This window comes from Cyphomyrmex costatus, unplaced genomic scaffold (genome assembly GCF_001594065.2).
Source record: "Cyphomyrmex costatus isolate MS0001 unplaced genomic scaffold, Ccosl1.0 scaffold29, whole genome shotgun sequence".
In the NCBI taxonomy this organism is placed as follows: Eukaryota; Metazoa; Arthropoda; class Insecta; order Hymenoptera; family Formicidae; genus Cyphomyrmex; species Cyphomyrmex costatus.
In genome coordinates, this window is record NW_017277017.1 from 941,563 (window position 1) to 965,681 (window position 24,119).

At 35.2% G+C, this 24,119-nt stretch overlaps 1 protein-coding gene across 1 annotated transcript in view; it reads left to right on the plus strand.

Annotated features, from left to right (window-relative positions):
• LOC108775260 (uncharacterized) overlaps positions 1–24,119 on the plus strand; it is a 38,286-nt gene that overhangs the window by 9,261 nt on the left and 4,906 nt on the right. The window contains exons 3-11 of the mRNA XM_018541570.1: positions 4,522–4,789; positions 10,001–10,098; positions 11,229–11,381; positions 19,410–19,535; positions 19,846–20,085; positions 20,755–20,883; positions 21,599–21,728; positions 23,439–23,561; positions 23,816–23,905. Of these exons, the coding sequence (XP_018397072.1) occupies positions 4,522–4,789; positions 10,001–10,098; positions 11,229–11,381; positions 19,410–19,535; positions 19,846–20,085; positions 20,755–20,883; positions 21,599–21,728; positions 23,439–23,561; positions 23,816–23,905 (1,357 nt within the window). The remainder of the gene's footprint in view (positions 1–4,521; positions 4,790–10,000; positions 10,099–11,228; positions 11,382–19,409; positions 19,536–19,845; positions 20,086–20,754; positions 20,884–21,598; positions 21,729–23,438; positions 23,562–23,815; positions 23,906–24,119) is intronic.

Consider the following 24,119-nt stretch of genomic DNA (forward strand, 5'->3'; position numbering starts at 1 on the left):
TCAGCAGCCTTACGACGATTTTACGCTTATTTGCAATTTGTCTGACAATTTCGCCGATCGCGAGTCATGTCATTGTGAAAGAACCCTCATGCGAAGGAAATTACTGGATACAACATTAATATAACATGGTTCGAACGTAATATTGCTTTCTAAATCTTATGACAGTCATAAATAAAAAATCATTTTGGATTTTAAAGAAGAATATAATCGAATTAAAGTTTAACGTGACTTATATTCATTTTTATAAATGTATTATAAAATAATTTTTATCCCGGTTAATTTACTTTTTATTTTTTTTGTTTTCAGAATTTTTTCTAATTCTAAGATTAAAATTAATTTATATTGGTTAAAATAGATATTAATTCTTAAATGCCTTATATATTACGGAAACAATACACTGATGTGTAGCATATCCAACCCAATTCAACTGTTTATAACTTTCATAAAAATGAATATATTTTTATATAAAATATATTTATGTAAAAAATTTTTTTTCAATCAAAACATCAGACATTTAGAAAAATAATGGTATCAAGCAAAAAAATGTAAGTACGTATCTTTATTAACAAAAAAGTTATAATTAATGGAAAAAGTATTGGAGAAAAAATTGTGCGTGTTATGAAAGAAATTTAATTTAAAGATTAATCAATTATATAATTACCTTAACGAAATATTATTTGATAAACTCTTTATATGATAAATCCTTTAAAGGCCAACTGATTAATTTATTTTTGTTATTTTATTACACAGAATAGTTTGGCTTCTGTGGGTATTATCAATAGTTAAATAAATAAAATATGTTTTATATCTCTCACACACACACAAAAAAAAATAAATGGAATGTATTTTATATGTTATATATGTATGTATTTTATTCTGTTAATACCAGAGAAAATTTGTGTAAATGTTTACGCTTATTTAAAACAGCTGCAGCATTCAGATTGTGTGATCTTTATGTTATCTCTCCCGTATGTTTTTAGGTTTTTATGTCGACTGCAATAATATTAATTAACGTATGTGTCATGTATTTATTTCGATTTTATTTAACTTTATTACTTTGTACCAATTTACATTGTTCAATAATTAACCTTTAATTTTAAATGTTCTGTACAAAAGTTAATGAAAATAGCAATTTTCATTAACTTAGAGATATGCAATGAGAATGCATATTCAAAAGAGACAATGAAATTATCAGGAATACCCGCTTTGTAATCGCATCCGATTCCTCCATTACATTCTCTTTAGCATCAAATTTAATTCCCATCGATCATGTGACGTTTGCCCTAGATTGTTGCTCGTACACATAGATAGTTAGGTAGATAGTGAGAGAGATAGATTATAGGTAGATAGAGAGAGAGAGAGAGAGAAAGAGAGAGAGAATCTGGAAAATTAGCACTCACATCCAATTAGTTTAAAGTTTATTCTTCAATCGATCGAACAAAACAAATACGAATCTTATTTCCTTGAATACTCACACTTTGAGGTATGAAAATATCAAGCATCAGAAGTAATCTTCAAGATTTTCGAAAAAATAGAGAGAGAAAAAATGAAGATCTATTTCAGGAAATGAGGATAAAAATCTTACGTAGGTCCTCTCGTCTCGATTCATCAGCATTCTAATCCTTCCTCATGATTCTTCTTTTTCCGATTTCTCGATTTACAACGTTACGCATTATTGAAGTGCAATCCTTGCATCGTCAAGGATGCTTCCATAATGTTTCAGGATTGGCGGACGCAAAACTCGAAAATACATTTACTGTGGAGTTGAGCTTTATGTACACAGTAACCATCCAATACCAACAGTTTACTCACACGTGTGTTCACCATCCTTAAATGTATCGTGAAGTGTGACGTTGATGTGACCCAGTGGTTTTCAAAGTTTCGCGGATATCACTTCGTTGATTTCGTAAATCTCATTATAGTTGAACTTCTACTATAAATTGTAAAAGAAACAGTATGATAAACTGTTATTTATTTGATTCAAGAGGTGCTTCATTTTAGTATTATTTCTATGAATTTTTAATAAAAAAATCTATTCAGAAGAGAATCCAGATGTAAGATCAATTTAATTCAGTATAAATGGGTGGAAGCATGAAAACAAAATTGAGGGAGGGAGGAGGCATTCTTTGATAACGTGGTGTAACACAGAAAGAGCTAGAGGAGGGCAGAGAGAGAGAGAGAGAGAAGTAGATGAGGCGCGCTGTTGCAATTAACTGCTTGCGAAGTGGCCACCCCTCTCTTGTCCTTAGCAGCAAGGCAAGCAACGGCAACACGCCATTAGATTATATATCAACAACGTTGTAGTGCAGTTTATTACCGTGTTACATTGTTACTATGCACGAAGGCGAAGGGTAGAACGTTGATGCACATTGTGTTCAACGCATCACAGCCTTTAGCCCGAGAACTTAGATTCGCTCAAAGGATCCGAAGATGTAAGGCATTCCGTCTTGAAGAGGCGAAAAATCGATCAACCATTCTAAACCATAAAAATTTAAACATTTAAAAAATAAAAGTAACATAGTTCTCAAAGTACTAAAATGTCTTGTCTAAAATATTTCTTCTAAATTTTATACTTCTTAAAAATTCTCAAAATCTATGAATAGAGGTTCAAAGAAACAGATAAATGCGATTAAATCATGAAGTCATTATTTTTTCATTTAAAAAATGGAATGACATAGGGGTCATTAAAAAGCTGTACCACTCGTAAAGAGATTTATATGATTTATTGATTGCTTATTTCCAGGGCTTACTTATTTCGCACATTAGGCGACGCGACGGTTCTTTTTTTTTGCCTCGATGTGATATTAATATCGCGGCGCCTTTCTCGTATTTTACAGCGGCGGCGGATTCCTCCCGTTGACGAGAAGAGAAATACAATATATCAGCGGGTCATTAATTTCTCCTTAATATGTAGGCGCGTGTACAAAATCAGACGCTATTCAGAGAGACAGTACCGTTCCCGATAGCGCGGCTTTTGACTTTGCTACCTTCAAGATCGACATCAAAGAGCCGCAATAAAGTCAGAGGCTCACTCGTTGCGATCGCTTAACCCTTTTCTCCTCCCCCTCCCCCTTCCACCCTCTCTCCATCTTCTTCTGTCTCTCGTGAATTCTAGAGATAACGAGGTGAGAAATGAAACGGGACGCAACCGCGAATGGAAGTCCCTTTATTTTACCTCTGGGAACTTTCCTCGCTGTGGGAATTCCTGTTCCCACTGCGTTACGATTACGAGAGAACGAGGGCATTTCGATTTAACAGTGGAATACTCATGGCAATGAAATTGATCTATTTCAACGCGCAGCTCTTAACTCGCACGTTGAGAAGTTTTATCGAAACATAATTGGAAATGAACTTTCATGTGAATAAAGCGACGAAACCTTTTTCGCTCATTGTTCTGCAGAACTTTGAGAATTATTCAATTCAGGACGCTTATTAAAAGTCAGACCACTAAAACGTGACCTGATTTTTCATAAACGAGTGATCCTTATCTCTTGTGATTTTCAACAGACGTGAACGACGACACCGATGCTAGATATTGCTGTACTTGTTTTATTCCTCTTCAGAACTCGATAACGCAGAAAAATAGGGTGCAAGAACAAAGAGAGAATAATGTTCTAGTTGTTAAAGAAAAAAGAGAAAATGGAAAAGGGAATTACGTGGATATTTACGTGGTGCTTTCTGTTATCGAGTTTGAATTGCATCCCCAAGTTTGCAATTGTAAAGCTTTGAACGAGAGAGAGAGAGAGAGAGAGAGAGAGCTCCCTTTTTTCTCACGGCTATGAGTCGACTATGACACGTCTCTGTTCTCATATCGCGTTTAATTAACGAAGACCCGCCGGCTGGCTTGTTATCCGCCAACTTGTCATTATTATCGTGATCATGAAAGTTCGGACGTACAGGACGGCGTATCACCGACCAAGTCGGAAATAAAAGCTGGTCTCTCGTTGAACAGTTCTATCGAACAATTCCACAACGCACTATATTGACCTGATAATGGATTTTTAATCGAATTCCCTATGGCTTCTGAATTCCAATTACACAACGATTACATTGACGCATCTGAATTAATTGTTAAATCGTTCCGTCTCTCTGAGCTTTCACAGACCATTGAATTACATCCTTCGATCCTTGAATTGTTACACTAGTTGCACGGATCTTCGAACTCGTCAACTTGTAAATCTACTTCGAAATCTCAAACTGTTAAATTCTCTTATTCCAAAAGTCCTAAAAATTCTTGAAGATTATCAAATTTATTTAGAGAACTTCTTGGTTAAAATCCATTTTAATCTCCCATTTTGAATCTCGTATGCATCCTAAAAAAGCTTCTAGATTTCCTATTTACCTTTTCTTACAAATTATAATTGTGCTTGTGATCGTGCTTGATTTTAAAAATTAATTCTGAAATTCTTCACGTGCGCATGAAACATATTAGCTGTACATATTTGCTTCCAAGAATGACTTTCCAGTTCGAAAAGAAATCATTCGGCAACTGATAATTTAATTCCATGACAATTCTTTCAGTATGTCGCCACGCAACGGCTCCTGCGTGGCGGAAGTAAGTTCCGTAAGGAGCCTCTCGTCGGACGATGTTTCGGGGACCAAAGCGAACCGGAAAAAGTCGTGCTGGGCCCGCGCGACCGATCCGGCTCACCGTCGCGGTCGACGGATCCAGCTGCTGCAAATGTTGGTGCTACCCTTCATACCGATCCTCGCTCTGATCGTGCAGACCGCCAATACCCTCCACGATATCCTGATCTACCGCCAGGAAGTGTCCGACATAGAGACGCAGGTGAGCAAATCAAGTTTCTCTCCGAGAATCGCTAATTAAGATGAGAAGTATCGCGCGGTCATTAATGACCGTTTCTGTTTCTTAGATTAATATTTTATTTCTTGTATAAAAAATACAACCTTGGCTGTAAGAGTATAAAATAACCTCAATTTACTACATTTTCTTGAAAAAAAAACACACTGAGGCAAATGTCTGATTAAAAATAAACATGAAAATTCTGATTATATCGATCTGAAAGAGAATTTTGGTTAACTACAATTCTAGTAGGTTTAATCAGAAAATTCGAATTTATCCGTTTTCAACTAGAATTCCATTAATCCGCGTGCGCGGACATTTTTTTCAATACAGTAATAAAACTAATAAAAGTCAAAAGAAAACAGAATACTAAAATGAGAAAATATTGAAAATAATATTATTTTACAATAAAATTGTTTCTTATTTTATTTTTTGTTAGATATAAAATGTTTATGTCAATTTTTGAGAGTATTTTATTATACTTATGGCCAAGACTGTAGAATTCTGAAATTTCTTGATCTTCCTTTAATTATTTCTTTATATTGGAATATCGAAATATTTTATCACTTTTTTTATTTGCAGTAATTTATCTGCTTGGTCTTTTTAGTGAGTAAAAAACGTTACTATTTTTAGTATCAATCGCCTTTATGTTTTGATGCTGAAATCACAAAATCGACGATGCGAGCTCTCTTTGCTTTTTATAGAAAATTTTTGTTCTTGACTTTAACAAGAAGTATTATAGTTTATATTTATACGCGCGCGTGAAGTAATCTCACTATCTGTAGCAAAATATCGGCTCTGAAGTTGCTCGAAGAATTCATATATTAAAGCAATTTAGAAACAGTTTCTGCGGCATCTCCCTCATATATATTCTATGTGAGTTTCGTAGAAACTCCAGTTTTACAAATTACTAGTTGAGCGTTGTCTGAAGTAGCAGGCGAAAAGTTCCACGTGCTCTCGCGCCCGCTCACGTTGCGTCCTGATAATTATGTAAAGAGCGCAATTAGGTTGGGCTGGCATAATTCACTAGTGATCGATCGATGGCGACGGTTCGTTTGAGGATAACGAGAGAATGAACAAATACACCGCACCTACACGCTTCCACGTCTGCGAATAGCATCGCGACATAATCGAGACATTTCTGCTTGAAGTGCGAGCCTCACGACTACAATTTCTTCCTTACTTTAATTTAAAGAAGCAAAAGGAAGGTACAGGACTAGCTTTATGATCCAATAAAAGAACGTAAAATTAATTAATTCTAGTCAACATTAACAAGAGTCTTATTTTCAAATCCCTCTTTCAACTCTAAGGAAAGATCTAAAAGGAGAAATTTGTTGTCACGTTGTAATTACAAAAGGATCCGGTAATAATATTGATTGACTTTGTATATGAGATATAATACAAAAATCAATATAAGAATGTAAAATTAATTAATTGAAGCTTACAAGAATAAGTCTCATTTTCAGATCCTTTTTTCAACTCTATAAAGAAAGATATAAAATGAAAAATTTATTGTTACATTATAATCATAAGGGTGCGGTAATAATGTGTAAAAGTCACGGGGAAGGAATTTCAATAATGTGCCCTGCTAAAAGCATGATAAAATTTAACGTAATTTACAGCGGGGAAGTAAATAAGCGACTCCGCTCCTTCGCTTTGCGAGATCGAAATGCAAGCTTGTGCTTTGATCGCGGCATGCGGTCGCAATTTCGCGATCAAATGATAGAGTATCGGTTCATCAGCTCTCAGATAGCGATACGGATGGCTACAGCGACGAACGATTTCGCTCTTCCTCTCTGTGAAGTGAGCAGTCCGCAGGGCCAGGGGCTGTTGTTAATGAAAACGTCGGACACTCGTTGGAAATCGCGTTCGATTCGATTTCCGATTCGAGCGACGGTGTTCGGCACGGCACAAGAAATTACGTTACAGCGTTCTCGCGCGACGAGCTGGCTATTTTTATTTTATTCTCTCACGCACGTTCGGATTATCGACTCGTATATACATGCCGCCATCGTCGCCCTTTTACTACTTCGAGGCGAGATGCGCTTGCAAGGGATGATGAAATAAAATAAGAAGAGAGAGAGATTGGGGGGGGGAGACAATGACGTAACTGATGTTTAGTCGGCCATCGCAGGGAAAACACAACTGAGAATAGCAAATTTTAAATTTATAAAATTTTCTTTGATAAACACTTGAAAAATAATACTTTAGTTTATTCTTAAAATAATAGAAATACTTTGACTTGACACGAATTTCTCCATCTTTTATTTTTGTAAATATTTTAATTGTCATTTATGGCCAGTTTTATTAAATTTAAAATATTAAAGTTCAGTTTATTATTAAATTTATTAGATTTTTCTAAACAAAATAAATTTTGTGAAAAATAGTTTTATATCTCTGATTAGTTAAATATAAAATCGTAACGTACGTACTAATAATTTTATGATTTTAAGATATGAAATAGTTTCACGTTAACTTTCTTAAATTTATGTCAATTTTAATCGTATTAGGAGAGTACATTAAGCAGCAAATAAATTTGTATCAACTATAATATGTGGATTATCGTCTTAATTGTAAATTATTTGTGCACTCTTCTTTCATAGGGAGAAAATTTCCACTGTTCTGTCTAATCGCCTTGTCCACAAGGTTATTAGACACGATTCTTCTGGAAACGAAGGGTCGATCAAATCGAAATTCATCGCAATGTTGGCTGCGAGAACAACGGTCTTCGGTCTCAAGTTTGTTTGACAAACGTCGCAAGAATGGTCGCCATTGTTAGTGATGTCGGATATACGTATGTTTGCGATCGTACTCGCGTTTCTGTATGACCGACGAGCGTTTCGCATACCCATCGACGCACCTCGCTCTCTGCGACACACCCCCTATAATTCTACAATACCTAAGAAGTATTGGAAATTTTTCTTTCAGCCAGATTTAAAAAAAAATTCCTCGGCATTATTTTTTATAATTTTCGTAATATTACAGATTTATTAATTTTTGTAACATAAAATTTCATCGCAACGAATATTATTTAAAATATTAGGTGTAGTAAAAACTAAAAAGAAATCCATTCTTTTTGCATGAAATCTATTGGAAAAATAATGGATTTCTTTTTACTACATCTAATATTAATAATGAAAATTTAACATTACAAATTACTTTTCATAAATCGTTTTGTACAACTGTGTGACGGCAAGTTAAATGATAACAGAAAAGGTAAAGATAGAAAATGAAAATCTATAATGCCGGAGATTAAAGTTGGGAAAAACAGTCTAGGGCATTAAAAAACTATAGAAAGAAAACATCGAGATTTTTGTCGAATCAGATACTTTTTGTAAAACTGAAAAATTTAAAAGAAAATTGAAAAGAAGATATGTAATTTTATTATTTTAAAAAGGATATATATCACAATAGGATTTTTTTACATTAAGAAATATAACGGTATCAAGCAAACATATATATTTTTATCAATAAAAAAGTTATAAGCAATGGAAAGAGCATTAAAAAAAATATTGGAAGAAGAAAGCCATCGAAAAGACATTCAACAGTTAAGAATAAGTGAGATCGACCAAAACACTTAAAAAAGTAGAAACAGCTGCAAGAATCTTCAAGAGTTTGTATGTAAGTGTTGCGATAAAAATTGTGAGGTTTAAGTCGAACGCAGCGCGATTATTAAAATCAGCGTATTATACAAACTACTGCCGAGTGTACATTCGTTCTGGCTTTAGTCTGATCCTTACTTTGCTGAGACCTCGTCGGAGCAATGAGGATAAGTAGCACAACCTCTGACCCGGCTTGAGAAGCCGGGATGCCAGGTTGATCTGGCTTAAAAAGTTTGTGGCACGCTAGCAGAGCCGTGGATTATTCCGTGGTATACGAGCGCTTTATTGACAAAGAGCAAGTTGGCAAAGAACTTTCTGTTATAGTTCGTGAGCTTACGGAGGTGCTAGGTCTTCGACGAAAGATCCTCCCTTGATGAGAACGAATCCTTATTTCTCTGGCGAAAGTTCTCGTTTCAGAGGGACGGGAAAAATCGACGGTTTAACCGTCAACGGCGTTTCATCGTCGATCTTTCCAAATGCTTCGGAAAGACATTTAATTGCGATTGCTGTGCAATTTGCAACCACGCTAATAATTATCTCGGATCGTAAAACGATTTTATCGTTGGCATTAATACAACATTGCTCGTCGCCGTGAGCCGTGAGATTAAAATGAAAACATAGACTTAGACTGTGCTTGGACTGATAAGATTTTCTAATGATCGAGGATACGCGGTTAACAGGCGGAAATTTGTAAGAGATCTTTGTGAGCAGAAATTTATGACATTCAAGTTTCGGTCCACAGTCGCAGAAAAAAATCTGCGGAAATTCAACAAAATCAAGGATTGTTAAAAATCTTTGAAAATAAAAAGACGAATTTCTACATCGACGAATCTCCATGTAACAGAATATTCATCTAAAGTAAAGCAAGAAATGAGACAACATGTGAGATAATCCATTTTTCGAATCCACTAGTAGCGAATAAGAGCTAAGCAAAAGCTTCATATCGATAAAAAAACATATTCTCAGTTGAAATGAAACAATCGCGAGTCTCGAAAGCGATAGCGACACTTTCCAGGTACTCGAAACTTGAAGTGGCAACTGAATGTATGTTCTGGGAATTCGAAACTCTCCACTCGATCTTTTCGTGTCTTACAATTAGCTCTGTCTTCTAACGGAAGTTCCGCGAGAACAAACGCCGGACCATTATCTCGATGAAGACGCGACTATCTTCTTCGTAGATGTATACAACGCAAAAAGTATCGGATCAGCCGGACTTATGAAATACTTTTTGAATTGATAAAACAGAGTTCCCTCAAGTCTTTAAAGAAAGTATCGTCTTATTATAAAAAAAAACAATATTTTTATTAATTTTGCTCAAAAATATCATGTAAACGAAGAACATATCGATATATAGCCTTTTCGACGGATAGTATATTCAGGGTTCAATGCTACATATATTTTCATCTTCAGTTCTTAAATATAATCCGGATAGATTTATCCCAAATTTACTTTGAATTTATCTCAAATTTAATTTTAAAGTGAACGTCGCAAATAAATTATCTTCCAAAATGTATTTCTTCATAAAAATTAAGGTTCTAGGATGATAAGTGCGCTATTTTTGACATTTTCGATACACATTCAATGATAATTGCAGGTGACGATAGCGACGGATCTGGGCAAAATGGTCACCAGGATGCAGTTGGAGAGATCCGAAGTGGCTTTTTTCATCTACACCAATGGCAACACGTTGAGGTACTAGCTATTTTCCCAGCTTCCATCAATAGACAACTTGTATTTTCGCATGAAAACAAGACACGATAACTCTGATTCTTGTCGCTTGCCAACATCAGTCGCGTTTGGTTAGATAATAATACAATTTAATTCCCTTTTCAGTTCGTTTGCTTTCGCATTTCTGATACGCCTCGTGTAATTATCGCTCGAACTGAATGTTCGCAAGGCTCATTGATCCGACCACGTGATCGTGCCACAGCGACGAAATGCGAAATCTCTTCCTCGAACGAGAGCGCGAGGAAATGTTTTCCATTGCATTTCGCGTGATAAGAACGAATAGCTTTCTCGAGTTTCGCAATCGAGACAAGACAAGGAGATGCGACACGTTTCTGCGAAAACAAACTCTTCGCGGAATACTGAATTTAGACGCGACAATCGTTCGAAAAGCTCTGTGAATCGATTAAAAACAATACTGCTCGGTGCGCTCTGTTTAATTTTGTTTGATTTGAAATATTTTCGTAACGTACACTCCGATCTCCCGGTAGATTTTTTCTGCAGGGCTTTTGGGTTATTAGCACTTTTTGCGCAAGCTCATCCTAAGAGACGATTAAAATTTTTAGGAATATAAGAAATACGAATAAACATATTCAATTAATCGATATAATTCATACATTAGTTTTAACATATATAAAGAATATAGATGATTCTTTTTATAAAATAGTCTTGGCTATAAAAAAAAAAGTATAAAGTATTCCCACCAATTGATGTAAACGTTCTTTATCTAACAAAAAATAAATTAAAAAACAGTTTCATTAAAAAATAATATTTATTTTTGTTAACAGTTGTATTTTCTTAGTCTCTTCTTTGGCTCTTACTGTCTCTTTTCCAAGAAAATACAATACATTAATCGAGGATTATATATTTATGGCAAAGGTAATTAATTAATTGTTGTAATTAATAGTTTAAAATTGTTTTATTTTTTCTCTCCGTGATTAATTACCTAATAATATAACAATATACTCGATTTTCCGTAACATGTTATTTTTACGTGCTCTCAACGTACGGTCACTTTGCTTGATACGTTTAGGAAACTTCCCAATGAGAATTACATCTTCCTCCCTAATTCACTTTACCCTATACTCGGCAACTAGGTCGAACCTGACGCAGAGATTCGCCATAACCGACCAGGATCTCCATAACATGAGCACGTGGCCACTGGTATCTGTGCCTAGAGACGAAAGTAAGACGCAAACGTATGACGTGGTGAGCAAGGAGGCCTTCCAGGCACGCCTAGAGGACTTCAGGTAAATCGAATCGATCGGAACGAAGGTCGTCTCCGAACATCTCTCACCCACCACAAAGGCAGCCAACACCCGTGAAATCGCGTCCTGCACAAAACTCTGACCTTAACTCGTTGGGTCAGCCGACTGTCTCGCTTGGCTGAATTAATTATAGGGTAGATACACGAAGGGAGATAAGTGAAAATTCTAGCTGGAAATTTAAATAAAAATTCATAATGTGTGCATATTAGAAACTTCTCGAGTTTAATCCGCAATTTTTAACTTCGTTAAAAAGATTGTGCTTTCAATTCGAACGTTACAAATCTAAAATTTATCTGGTATCGAAGAAACTTAGTAGATACATCGCAATTACCTAATTTTCTTTAAATATCCTTAGAGTATTTTTTCACTCTAATTAAAATCACTATTATTAAAAACATACTATATATTATTGATTGTTTCTGGATTTATTAGGACTTAACAATATTATGGATATGGATATTTATATAATCAAAAATTTCTAAAAAAAACTAAGTCAAATAAATATTTAAATAGAATGAGCACGTTAAGTAGTTTATTATTATGACAGTACTTCTAAAAAATAACAATTCTAATTAATATATCTTTTTTATTGCAAATTTTCGATGGAATTGCATATTTAAAAGTTCGTAAAAAATCGTTTTTTTTTTTTTTTTTTTAAGAAAGAAAATACGTTAAACAATATCCATGCAAAACGATATTTTACAACAATTCATTTTTTACCGATAGTGTGTAAAACATCCCAGGTATTCCCAAATTATTTGCAGATTAAAGAAACAGATGGAAAATAAGCGAAAAGTCAAGGATAAAATTCCGTTTTGTGTTCACGGTGCCAGCACATATAATACATACCCCATGCGCGGGAATTGAATTCCTCATGCGCGGGCAATCTTTACCTAATTAACTTAAGAGGCCCCCCACGTGCGCGTGAGTACACTTCGCAATAATTATACTGCACCGGCGTGGGAGGCGGCAACGCGACGTTCTTCGCAGGCGTAATTATTAAGACAAATTGCGCCTCTCCAGCGTAAGCGGGTGGTATCGCTTTGAGCGTCGCGGTAACCGGCAGTTAATTCCCATGTTAGCTTTTACCCCTTTTCCGCGCGCAGACACGACCACTGAACCACCCGCTGGATGGAAAGTTACGGCGGAAGCTCCAGGCCGTTCCCTCGAGTCCTCGTCTCGACACTTGTTGAATTTCCATTCAGAATACGAGTGGGGAATTCTCCTCTCTTTCGCTGTCTCTCCCTTTCTCCTGCTTGGGCCTGTGTCCCACTAGCAAATACTCGTGCAGACAATCGTATCCAGCGAATAGGAGTTCTTGATATCCGAGGGTCGCGATTGTGTATTTTGAAATAAAATGATAATTACAAAAGTAAGCTAATTCACTAACAATAAGTATTAATCAATAAGATTATAAATATTCCAGTGAAAATTTACTTAATATTTAATTTTCTTCTAATATTAATTTAAAAAAATTAAATTTAGTCTATCCCACCTCAATTTAATATGCAATATACGTACATGGAAAGAATAATTTTGCTAGAGTATCTAAAAATTTAACTAGATAACAAATTTAAAAAAATTTTGATAAACGACTAAAATAATTATGATGATCAAGCATAATGAGCAACGGTGCAAAAAGTTTTAATATTCTAGCAATCAACTCGGATGTTCTACCTACCTAATTATTTTGATGGATTAACAAAATTATTTTCAGATCTATATCTAGCTAAATCTAAATATTTTAGCAAAAATATTCTTTCCTTGTATGTTCTAAAGGGGGAAAAAATCATTAAATAAGTCGTTAGAAAACATCTATAAAACATAAATAATGTAAAACAAAAATTGATTTATAAGAAACTTTCGATATTAGAAATTAACGAAATATTGAAGTAAATGAGCAAGTTATATGTGAAAGTTATACGCATTATAACGAAGTTACTTAAATCTTACATTATAATTTAATGTACTGGAGAGAGGAGAAAGAGAGAGAGAATGTGTGTTACAAATAAAATAATGAATTTAAACTGACGATAAATAATTTCGTAATAAACTCTAAACTTTACCGCGACACCGGCTCTGCAAAAGATCATCGAAATTTATTTCTTATTTCCATTATTTTCTATATAATGTACAAACACAAAAGTATTGAAATTTCTAGACGTAGATAGCGACACGATTCGATAATAGAACGCGGCATATCGGCAAGCGATATTTCATCGTTACTATTAGACGCGTGTCGCAAAGGGAGAGACCACCTCGTGGCGGCGAAATGAGAAAGGGATTGATGTATCAAGTGGTACATCTCAAATGTAAGATAGCGCATGGCGATACGATAAAACCATCGCAGTCGTATTTTCTCACGGTGGAAATAGGACGGGGTGAAAAGGAAAACCGAGCGTCCGTTCCTCGATATATCGATAAAAGAAAAAAGAAACGAGCGAAATATAATTTTCCTATTGACCCTATAAAAGAAAATAACGACGTGTTAAAATACTAAGTTTTTTATGCCAGCTGCGTGGGGTGCGGCGACTTTTCTTTCGAACCAACAGCGAGAACGATTCAATATTTTACGGCTTACGCAAAAAGATACAACCCTTTTTTTTCCCGTTATGGCAAGTGGAGAGGGAGTTGCGTTGACAGTACAGAAAAAACCAAGCTTTTAACGAGGCAAAATTGCCGAAGCGGCAGATTGTGTGGCGAGGAAAAAATTCATTATTTTTAATTAGGGGCTTAAGGGCTTTAATTAGAATAAAAGTGACATCGCGTTTTCAACTGATAGTGCAACTAGCAATCTCTTCGTGAAAATATCGGTGCGATTGCATCGACGAGTGAAATGTTGGAGCTTTCGGGATTGTGGAGGTGTATGGCGAAAGGTTTCGCTTTGACGTTTGAAGAGTGGGGTCTTTTGACGATGAAAAATTCTCGGAAAATCTCTCGATGGTCTGAGTTTAATATCTCGATGGCATTTAAACGACGATAAATGTGACAAAATATCGGTGCATGGCTCTTTGGAGCAATATCTCCAAGTCGAGAAAAGATCATTACAAAACCATTAGACGTATTAAATTATTTAAATCTATTTCGCCATTAATATAAAAAATAAAATGGAAAAATTGTTAAAATTTCAATTGAAGGGGAGAAAGAGAAAGAGAGAGAGAGAGAGGGAGAGAGAGAGAAAATTGTTTAATTTATAATCTTTTTTATTCAAATTTCAAAATAGAAAAACATAAAGACGTTGTGTTTTAAAAGTCTTATCCTTTTCCTGTCTTTTGCATGAGAGAATCATAAACAAAAGCTTTTCAATTAAAACAAATACAGAAATCGGTATAAAAACTTTAATAGAAAAATTGTTTAATTCGTAATTTCGCATTCGAATTTCAAAACAGAAATCATTGACGGAAAAACGCAAAGGTGTTGTGTCTTAAAAGTGATATTGTTTTTTGCGTAAAAGAATCAACGAACAAAAGTTTCTCAATTAAAAAATTTGTTGGCCCGTTGACTTCTCAATTTAAGATTAAAAAATTCCGTTGCGCGTATAGCTGGCGCACTTTTACGGTCACTTTGACCGGACGATAGTGCCCGACGATTTAATTAACGTAATTTTGACGTTGAGCGACGGGGCAATTTAATCGGAAACGCCCTCGTACACATCTCTCGATTAATCCTTTTCTCCTATCGTCTAATTATATGTGTAGCGGAGGGTCAAAAGGCGTGGCGGAGACAAGCGAGCAGCGTGCACACGCTTTTATAATAGTCCCCCGGCATGTCGCATTCGACTTGACGCATCGATCGACGATAAAAATATTTAACCCTCATTCCCTGCGTCTCCATGGCCGAGCGGATCTCACAAAATTGAATGCAAATGGCCGCAACAATTTTTTTCAACGGAATGTTTTGTAAGAATACATCGAGAATATATTGCCAAACATTATTACAAAATTTAATTCTCGTTTGCTCTACAGACTTGTAAAAAAAAAAGATCGATAAAAAAAATCCGAAACTTTGATTAATTACATAATAATTGCGTCGCGTGAGCTTTCTTTAGTCGGTTACGAAAACGAGAGAAATAATGGTATCGTTCCCTTTTCCATTATTTTTCTTTTCGTAGAACAGATCGTTCCTCCACTTTGCTTCGCTGAGTAAGTTCCACTTTGCGTATGCGGGCACATTGGAATCGAACCGACTTGCTGATTCCAATGTCGCGTTCGAACGTGGAAATGTTTATAAAGGCACGTTTTTCATTCTGACGGAGCGAAAATGGCAAGTGCAAACCTCGGCCTGGCATGTACGTTCGATAAATCGATAGAGCGATAAAATATCGATATGGAAAGGCTGATTGCGCGCATATAGTCGCCAACGGGTATGAAGACAAAATATTTTGTACGAGACCAACGCGCTCTCTCCCCCCCCCTCTCTCTCTCTCTCTTTCTCTCTCACCTACCAACTCTCTTTTCACCACGTTAGCACTACAATGTGGAATTCACTTTCCATCGCCATCAGGAAATTCGAAATACTAGGCGCATTTAAACGAGCACTCTTTTCAATCATCTCCAACGACGATTTTTATTTCTCCTTTTTTCTTAATTTATTGCGGCTTCTCATTCGCCTGCATCTTTTACTCTGTAATACTTCTCAGTATTTATATATAATAGTTCATTTTCATATTTTATTTATATCTATTAATATTACTTTTGCTGTATTACTTCAGTTATTTGTACATCTTTGTTCTTATATTTTTCCTTTATATATATTTATGTTCTTAAAAAGCTTGTCCTGGAATAATCATAAACATCTTTATCTATTTATCTTTCTCTTTCTTTCTTTCTTTGTTTCTCTTTTCTAATGATAGAACAATGTGCTGATCTTATCTCGTGTCTCGAAATTGTGCGGCGGAAACTTCAATTTCGACTTTGCTTTATTGTGTAGCATAATTGTGAAACCTCAATCGGTTCGATTGAAAATATGAATACGCCGTTATCGAGAATCGCAATCTAGCAGTGAAAATGCGAAAAGTCACAATGAAAACATTTTTCAAAATAATTAGAGCATGCACCATTGCCAGTCGGTTTCAATAAATGGAATTTAGCGCATTTGTATTCCCTTTCGAGAAAAGATAATTTTGCGAAAGCATGAGACGTAAAACGATCAAGACCAGTCTGCTTCGTAAATAAAGTCGCGGAAAAATTATAAAAGCTAAGAATATATTACACAATTAAAGGGATCCTATAAAGTCATCTGTTTTATCGATTCAGTAAGCTTACACACATAGGTTTTATATGTCATTGGCACATCACTACATCAATCTCGCATGCACGTATACAAAATTTTTATCTAATCTTTTATATTAAGTCTAAGTCTAATTCTAAGAACTTAATAAAATGTTTATATAATCCCTAGTCCAAATCAAGATCGTTTTATAAGAACAAAACTTTTATAAAAAGCAAATATTGTTACAAATCGATAATAGAAAAAGAGGGCGAGACAGAGGAGCTGTTAAAAAAACTATAACTTTCCAACTGTTTTCGTTTTTGGTATAACATCGATTAGTTTGAACTACAATATCATTTAATACAATGTTATTTATACTTTAATCGTAAAAAAGGATTTTTAAGTGTATGTAAAGGCAATTAGAAAAATATTTATTTAAAAAATAATTGATAATGTATAGACGGCTTTAAGATCTTCTTATGTAGAAACATCGTGCCTTACTTATAAGAGAAATCTTAGCATCGGCATTGAGAAAATATGTATCTTCGCAGATCGCGCGCGCGCGAATAGGAAGGAACGGAAGCAGAAATATGGTGGAAGGACCCGCGGCGGTTATCATACGACCACGCACACGGAAAACAGTTACGGCGCATTTGTGTCATCCCCGATACGACCAATAGATAACAAGGCACTAACAATCCTTCGGTTTTCTCGATAAAGCCTGCGGGAAAAGGGCGGAGATTCTGCGAGCCGATCGATACGGAAAGCCATAACGGATTCCTGAGGATTTCCTTCTTATTTTCGCGCTGCTTATGGAATTTTTATCTTATGACAGTTAAGAAAGACCTTCGTGTCTAAGATATGCTGCATTCGTTCGTTCAATAACGGGAGCACAGTTTCTCTTTTCCTTTTCTCTCTCTCTCTCTTTCTCTCTTGAATCTTTGATTCTGATATAAAGATACACACATTTATCGATTTCCTTGTCTGTTATAATTGTATACATACAACTTCCGTTATTATTAATTAAATCGTTATTTTTACGTGCTCTTTTATCGTTCTTAAGAAATTATCGGATAAAAATTTGTTTTCACCTTCGTATTTCGCAAACTCTTCTCAACTCATTCGCTGCTAGTATCACCGATACATCAGTCATCTCGTTTATGTTTTTTTTTTGTTACTTCGTGGTTACATCCCTTTGCTCGATGCTCTTACATGTTTTATTTCGGAGTTCGCAATAAAACTTTTTTTACTCCACTGTATCGTCTTTCCTCCCTTCGCCAAATATCCGCTCGCTTTTTTCTTCGACTCCTCTTTGGTTTTTCGTCTCTTTCCTTTCAATACGCTCGTTTACAATTGAATATATCGACAATTGAATTTGTTTAACCGTTTACTCGCTGTGTTATTACTCGTGTACGCTTCTGTCACGTCATGCTCGCGCTGCGATTATTCTTATGCATCTTCCTTCTTTGTACACAGGAGTAGTCAATCTCAGAAGAACGCAATAAAGCTGTCTATCTGTCCTTACAATAAAATTGCCTGTCTTTCTCTCTGTACTATTGCTTCTCTTACTCTCATACTTCTCTCTCTCTCTCTCTCTCTCTCTCTCTCTCTCTCTCTCTCTCTCTCTCTCTCTCTCTATCTCTCTCTCTCTCACACACGTTCTCTTTATGAGCAATGGAAGAGGTCGTCACACATGAGCGCGCGAGCGCCCATTTGGAGCAATAGACAGTATTTTTAGACTCCTGTCTTTCTCTCTCTCCCCTGCTGACTCTGACTTTCTCTCTTTTCATATATCATCCTCTCTCCGTTTCTCTCTCTCTCTCTCTCTCTCTTTCATTTTATCTGTTTCTCCTTTTTCCTTCACCTCGTCGTCTGTCCACGAGTAAATCTCGCTTCGTCGACGTGCAATGTTGTACGCCGATCAAACCCCTTGCAACAAATGCGAAGGTCTACACCGCCGATGTCATTATCGACCGACATCCCGCCACGTGCAAATCGTCCAAGGCGGCTCGCACCTGTCCGAAGGATCGCACACGGTCTTTTTTTAGATCGTCGCCTCTCGGACGGGGGCGAGATCGTCTCCAGACGAAGGTAACAAGCGAAAAGATGTCAAGATGAATATTAAAATCGAGACTTAAGTAAAGATTGTTTGTCATTCGTTAAAAACGTATTATTTTATTGTACAGTATTGCTAACATCTTCCTTTTACTTCTTAATGTAATTCCTAATAACATAAAAGCTCTCTGAAAAGGACGTTGTAGGGAAGAAAACAGTTCAACAAATGTCAAGCTTTAGAATTGATAAATATTGGTTTTATTTAACTGTTCTCTTATTTGTTTCCCCCACATTCTTTCCTACATCAAAATCATCTGAATTCTAACGTGTACCTAATATTTACCTTAATGGAGCGTTCTATGGTCACGTCATAATGTAACACTACACTGTAAAAAATTCTGATTGATAATGAATAAATCAGAAGATTCTGATTATATCAATCAAAATTCTGATTATCTCAATTAGAATCATAATAGATTTAACCAGAAATTTTGATTTGTTCAATTTCAATCAGAATTCCAATTAATGCAATCAGACTCTTTTTTCGATGTATAACCATATATTTGACTATCACTAAATGCGAGAAACGAGATGTGTTATGACTACTATATTATAATAATATCATTCGCTTTATGTCAGCAATTCTTCCACTCTTCCTCTATCAATTGCCTTTGATATACATTTGAGAGATAGCTGATGCACGCGACAATAGAGTTAAACGCAAAGTTTATTTGCTTCCCGCAGGCAAAAGATAAGTTCAGAAGAAAGCAGCATTTCTGAGGTGATGGCGTGGTACACGAGCGTGAACGCTGCTATGTTGGACCACCTGACTAATCAAATTAAGGAGACGGATAACAGCGGGGTCTGGAGGTAACGCGTATTATATTATTGTAATATTCCTCTGACAGATTGGGGAACAATGGAAACAATAAATGTTGATCACAGATCATTACACAGATCATTGCATAACGCATAATACATAAAGCATAAAAAAATCAACCGGAGTCTTTTCATGGAAAGAAAGAACATGAAAGACTTTGATTGGTTCATTTTCTTATGCATTATGCGTTATGCATTTTCTTATACATTATGCAAGACTCTATGCTATCGCCTAATCTGAATCTCTCGAAAGAAAAACGTAAGAGTCCATATAGGAATATATGGAACTTTTTCGTTTCAGGTATTTAATAGCCTTCAAGAATCTCCTACGGAGTATCGAGAGCCTCGGTATAGCCTCGGTAGAAGGAATCAATTACTTTGGTCGAGGTCTCCTTTTCGGTGACAACTACATCAATTACGTTCGCCACGAAGCGCTAGGCCGTGACCTTCTGAACGCCGCCCTGACATATGTGCCCTCCCTGAGGAAGTTTTACAACGAACTCACGCGCACCATGCCCGAGTACGACAAGATCAAGGCAAGGTAAAACGTTTCTCGCGCTTCACCTCCGTGTCCTGTGATTGGTATCGCGCGGAAATGTCTCATATGAAAAAAGTTACTGGCCTCGTTCATATCATTCGTAACATGTCTAGACGAAGGAAAGAAAATTGCTCGAACATCTAGCGATGCAATGAAGAAATAGAATTTGTTCTTGACACTCTCTCTTCAACGCGATTTTGCTAAAAGATCTAAAATTTTGCTAGAAATCTGAAAATAATTTTGTTGGAAACTTAAAAAGTAAAAAATGATGACTACAGTTAGAAAAAATGTTGATATTTTAGCAATCAGTTTACTTGAATGGTTCAACAAAATTTATTTTCAGATTTATATCGAGAAAAATTTTAGATCTTTTAGTAAAATCTTTCTATGAAGATATACGTTCGATGCACGACGATCAAAGGATGAAAGATAAATAAAGTTGTACTTTAATTACACTTTTGAAAAATTGAACATATATTTTACGTGAGCATAACTTGTAAATTATTCTCTGTAATCTCGTGAGAAAGTGTAGATTACTTAGTAATTTGATAATTTAGAGGAAGTGTTTCGTGAAAGCGCCTTTATATGAAAGTCGACAGCGTAACAGGCCGATGATAAATTATGGCAATAAGAGTGGGCGGACAGGACAAACGTTCTGCATTTTCTCCTCAGACGGAACGAGATCCTACGGAATCAAAGGAGGGAGTCGAGCGTGGACGACGCAATCGCTTACTTCGATTCAATGGCCACTTACATCGACGAACTGCGTAAGCTGCAGCGGGAATTACGTCACATGATAAGGTAGTGAATCTTCATAATGGAACTGTCTCTTTGTCTAGATCCCTCTTGACAAGACTCATAAAACGGAAGACCCATCCGGATCTATCTATGTCAGACATTGGATATTCGCTAATTGCCATCATTATCAGGAAAATATCGATCTCTTACTCCACGAAGAGAGATAATTTCTCTTAGAATTTCCAAGAGAAATTATCTCTCCCCTTAAAAATTACTTAACACGTGATTAATCACGATTTATTTCGAAGACGAAGAATATTTAACAATTAGTCACACATGAATAAATTTACTTGGACTTTAATATATATTAGAGTATATTAAATCACAATGTACTCCTAATAACAAAGCAAATTTCTCAATTTTTTGTTTCTGTCAATTGTCGATCAAATTTAATTTAATTCCACTAAGTCTTGTATTTCAATTAGAAACGATTTTACTAAATCTTTAAATATGAATTTTAATAGGGGGAAGGGGTTGTAATATGTCAAGTTAGTCAAGATTCCTAGCAATGGAGCAAAATTTTTCATTTTGTTTTTATCTCAATAAAATTTAATAAATGTACTCACATTAATCATTTCGACGAATAGGTTGCACTCGTCGCTATTTATTGTCGACGATATTTTACAACATTTATTGTTAATGTTTTGTAATTTTTGATTATTTTATATTATATTATCTATAAAGTACATTAACTATCGTGTGATACTATTTTTGTCAGGGATTACGTCAATTCGACGTTACAAGACGCGAGTAACAAGGAAGTCGCGGGGATCGCTATCGTCGTTCTGGTCCTGGTGGTATCCCCCATCATCATCATATTGATGCGCAACGCCGTCGCCACCATTCAGGTTCGCGTTTCGAAGCAGTCGATTTGATTTCCTTTCATAGCTACATGTGACTCTTTCATACGTGACGCTCGCAGTGATTTGTATACAGAACATAACACGGACCTTAATTTTCATCTTAGACTTTTTACCATAATTTAGAATCTGATTTTCTAGCTTTAATTAAATTAGCTATTTCGAGAGTTGGAAAATTTTTTTAGATTTACCATATTTTACATATCCTAAACGTCCATTTAACTTTTTACGTTAATTTAATACAAGATGAATCTGTTAGAAGGTAAAATAAATATTACATAAAAAATTAACACAAAAAATGTAACATATTAAGACAATCTGTAAGCAAATAACATACAAGCATATTTTTTCAGTAAAATTATCATTTACGATATATCAAATTATGTATTTTATTCATTTATCTTAGAATTTATGTTTGAAAATATATTATTTTTATGTTGTAACACTTGCGCTTAACAGAATCAGACGAACAAATAATGATGCTCCTGGTTTCATACATTTTACACAATTTCCATATTCACACAGAAACAGGAGAATCATTTCTCTTCCAAACAAATTGTCATACCAGCACAATATATGCCATGTCGCTTTGACCGTTTATTATTATGCGTTTATCTCGTTGACATCGAAACATCTTTATGAATCGCTGAAGAAGGACCTGTGAGTTCCAAAACGCTCGATATTTTTATACTTTTATATATTTTTTATATTTTTATTTTGTTTTTTAGTATAATATTGTAAATTATTAATTAAAAAAAATCTTATTACTGCTCAATTTAGACCGTTTTTCTTTATACTTTGCATTGCGAAAAAACGAACGAAATCTAATTATTATTTTTATGCTTGTTCACTTATAAATTGTGTTATTTTTACTAACAAATATAGAATATTAATTTAACACAAAATATTCAAATAACATAATCATATTATGTTAAATTAACATTCGGTTATGTTAACATTTTAACATAAAGTTTTAATAAGGATTTGAGTGGACCAATTTTAATACAAATATAAAATATTTTTTACTATGTAAAAGAACAAATAAAAAGATCCAATGGTTTTTTTTATTATTATTCATCTAAATTGAGTTCTAATTAGTGACAACATGGCTTTTCAATCATTGTTTGTCAACGTTAACTCTGGATGCAGAATCTAAGAGAAAAGCCATGAGAAATTTTCGCGACCATGCGTTAATTACTTTGCATCGCGACGAATCCTATAACTCGATTCCAAGCTCTCGAGACCACGAGGTCGTCGACGAATAAACGTCGCGTCGCGTGACTGACGTCTCAATGGAAAACCAGTTGTTGAAGTCTAGGTCGCGATGAGAGAAGTTTCAATCTCTGAACAAAAACGTTTTTATCGCTCGTATAGCTTTCGTTTTATTTATAGGAGAAATTAATAAGCAATACTAAGACGTCAATCGCCAATTATTATTAATGGTTATTCCTTCACAAAAAAAAACATTTTCTATAAGGATTAAATCTTTTTCCGCAATATTATTGCGGATAAATAATTCATTTCTTTCCATCTTAAATTTATATGTAAGCATAGTTTCATCTTTGTTATTCTTACATTTTAATTTTTCCATATTAAAAAAATCTTTTTATACGTATTATCTTAGAGATTATCTTTGCTTTTCTAATTACTACAAATCTTTAACCGTTCGTTATAACACGTTTGATTTGTTAATTACAGATGTACGCCGCGAATTTGGCTCAGAAGGCACGTGAGCTCAAACGTGAGAAGAGGAAGAGCGACACATTGCTCTTCCAAATGCTTCCACCCAGCGTTGCCCAACAACTCAAACAAACTCAGCAGGTCAATCTAAGTTAATATAATCTCAATTTTCTCGAAGATATTGTAATCTTCAGGCAGATAAAATTTTTTAATCGAGAATTTTTTTTATCCTCAAACTCCGTAGTATTAATAAATTCTCTCTCAATTTGAACTTTTTTCCCGATTGACACTTTTTCTAGATGATTTATCGTGAGAAATAATACATTTTTTCGTTACCTGTAATCCATTCGTCATCCGTCTCGATTGATGGATTCATAAATTTTTTCGTCCATCAGGTGCCAGCGGAGTATTACGAAGCGGTGACCGTCTACTTCAGCGACATAGTCGGTTTCACGGAGATCGCCGCAGAGAACACGCCTCTCGAGGTGCGTCCTCGTTCATTTCTGTTCCGATGGGAAATTACTGATCGATCCCGGGTTTCCAAATTACGCGAAAGTTCCATCGTGCAATGCTCCTGCTCGTTGCCACGGTGATGAAATTGCGCGCATACCACACAAATTCCTGCTGGACGCGCAAGAATTATCCGAATCGAATCCATGACAATTGATCACCTATCATCCTATGTATCACCCCCCCCCC